Below are 2510 nucleotides of genomic sequence, written 5' to 3' on the forward strand. Positions count from 1 at the left end.
GAAGAGCTATTTCAAATGTATTCATCAATGATGCCACTTATGCAGCAGTTACATATTTATCAGAGGTCTTTTAAAAACCTATTATTTTAATCAATGATTCTTAGTATTATATATAAAAACCATAGGGTTTCTATTGCTTTTTTTAAAGTGGTCAATTTTTAAATATCTCTTTTAATTTTCATGAGACGTCATGGAATAACTGAGAACCCGAAGCACTTTTTAAAAGGTAATTCCTGACACTTTAAGATGAAAAGGTGGGGTCTTTTCTTCAGGAAAGTGAAGCATTGCTTCTTTCCCAGTTCTCAGCGGAGGAGAGAATGATATATATGAGCAATGTAATGCTGTCATTTCACCTGAGTCAGCAGTGCATTCTCTTCTCTCTTTTCTGATTCTAGAAGAACCAAGCAAATGGTTGGGGGAGGAAATATTACAGAGGTCACTTATTTCATCCTTTTGGGATTCTCTGATTTCCCCAGAATCCTAGCAGTGCTCTTTGTTGTATTTCTGCTCATCTACATTATGACTCTGACTTGGAACTTGTGCCTCATCATCTTAATAAGGATGGACTCTCACCTCCACACACCCATGTACTTCTTCCTCAGTAATCTGTCCTTCATGGATATCTGCTATGTGACCTCCACAGCCCCCAAGATGCTCTCCAGCTTTTTCCAAGAGCAGCAGACTATCACCTTTGTGGGTTGCGCCGTTCAATACTTTGTTTTTTCAATCATGGGACTGAGTGAGTCTTGTCTCATGACAGCCATGGCTTATGACCGATATGCCGCCATTTGTAATCCTCTTCTCTATTCATCAGTCATGTCACCCACCCTCTGTATTCGGATGGTGCTGGGGTCCTATCTGGCTGGACTCTCTGGTTCTGTATCCCAATTGTGTGCCATACTTCAGCTTCACTTCTGTGGGCCTAATGTCATCAACCACTTCTTCTGTGACATGCCCCAGTTGTTAGTCCTGTCCTGCACTGACACTTTCTTTGTGCAACTCTTGACTGCTATATTAACAGTGATCTTTGGGATAACAAATGCCTTCATCATCATGATATCCTATGGCTCTATTGTCATCTCCATCATGAAGATCACTTCAGCTAAAGGCAGGTCCAAGGCTTTCAACACCTGTGCTTCTCATCTGACAGCAGTTTGCCTCTTTTATACCTCGAGTATCTTTGTCTATTTGAGTTCCAGCTCTGGCGGCTCCTCCAGCTTTGACAGATTTGCATCAGTATTCTACACTGTGGTTATCCCCATGTTGAATCCCTTGATTTACAGTCTGAGGAACAAGGAAATCAAAGATGCCTTGAAGAGGCTGCAAAAGAAGAAATGTTCCTGCTGAGGTCCTGTCCAGATTTGTCCCATCAGAAACCTTAAAACAATATGCACATGAATGAACTGTAACAAAATTCATACTACCTTTGGATAAAGAAAGCTTACTTTGACACAGATAATATGCCAAATGGACTGACATGTGACTTGATTCCACACAAACGCAGTACATTTAAGTCCTGGAACTTCATACTTTTGCCCTACATGAATAGTGGCCTCATTTATAAGTAATCTGCAAGTATTTGTAAAATTTTAAGGTTTAGAAATCTGTCACTTTTTGCTTCGGAGATTGAGCCCTGTTCAGTCTCAAACCTTGCATTGTAAAAGAGTGATACCTGACAGATGCCCCCAGGAATGTAGAAACCTGTCTCCCAAATATTTTGATGCAGTGTAATCAAGACCTGATGGTGATTGATGTTTATTCTGTGTTTCTGACCATAATGGGAGAGAATAGAGAAAGGGGATGTGCCTTTGAAAAGAAACGAAACTATACAATTAGCTAGTTGTGTCTTCTGGGAAGAGCAGTCTGAGATAGCTAATGTTTGTCTAAGGCCTTTTTCAGGGCTAATCATCTATTAAGATTTGGTCACATTACCAGGTGTAATCTAAAGAAGCGGGGGGTGATTTGAATCATAAAGAGTAATGGAATGAAGGATGTGGTCTCTTCAGTAGCATTTATTTATGAGTTTGATGTTTTAATTCTTGAATCTTATGTCCAATGTGGATTTCTGGGGGGAGATGCTGTGCAAAATTCATGTCAACTAATAGCAATTTCTGATACTGTAGGACTCAAACCTCTTTCCCCCATTAAATCTGGAAAATTTGCCCTGTTGACATAGGCAATGGGATCACACTACCAAATTGTTCTGGTATTTTAAGCATCTGTTCAAATTTGGTGTGAGGAGATTTGTGTGAGAATTCATTGTAATAATATAGTTACTGAATGTTCAATGTTTGCAGAGACTAAGAACAAATATGGAAGGTGGTATACACTCTTTGCTATTGTGTGTGTTCAATATTTTATGTCCTAGATTTTTGGTTGTATGGGTGATACAGTGGATGGAGTAGGTGGTCAGAGTTACTCTAATACTTATATTTTCCAGGAGTACTCAAGGGTCAGGAGAGGAAATAGATAGCAATAGGCAGGGTTCTCAACCCTGGCTAGTTTGTGTT

The 2510-nt window shown here is 39.6% G+C and overlaps 1 protein-coding gene across 1 annotated transcript; it reads left to right on the top strand.

Moving 5' to 3' along the window:
* Window positions 1-408: 408 nt before the first annotated feature.
* On the top strand, window positions 409-1347 carry LOC121043763 (olfactory receptor 5AN1-like). The gene has a single exon (XM_040495760.1). The coding sequence runs from the start codon at window positions 409-411 to the stop codon at window positions 1345-1347; it is 939 nt and encodes a 312-aa protein (XP_040351694.1).
* The last annotated feature ends 1163 nt before the right edge of the window (window positions 1348-2510 follow it).

Source organism: Herpailurus yagouaroundi, unplaced genomic scaffold, assembly GCF_014898765.1.
Source record: "Herpailurus yagouaroundi ecotype Mexico unplaced genomic scaffold, PumYag 187, whole genome shotgun sequence".
Classification (NCBI taxonomy): domain Eukaryota; kingdom Metazoa; phylum Chordata; class Mammalia; order Carnivora; family Felidae; genus Herpailurus; species Herpailurus yagouaroundi.

Excerpts from the sequence above, each read along its gene's own strand:
- LOC121043763 (XM_040495760.1), top strand. The coding sequence starts at position 409 with ATGGTTGGGGGAGGAAATATTACAGAGGTCACTTATTTCATCCTTTTG.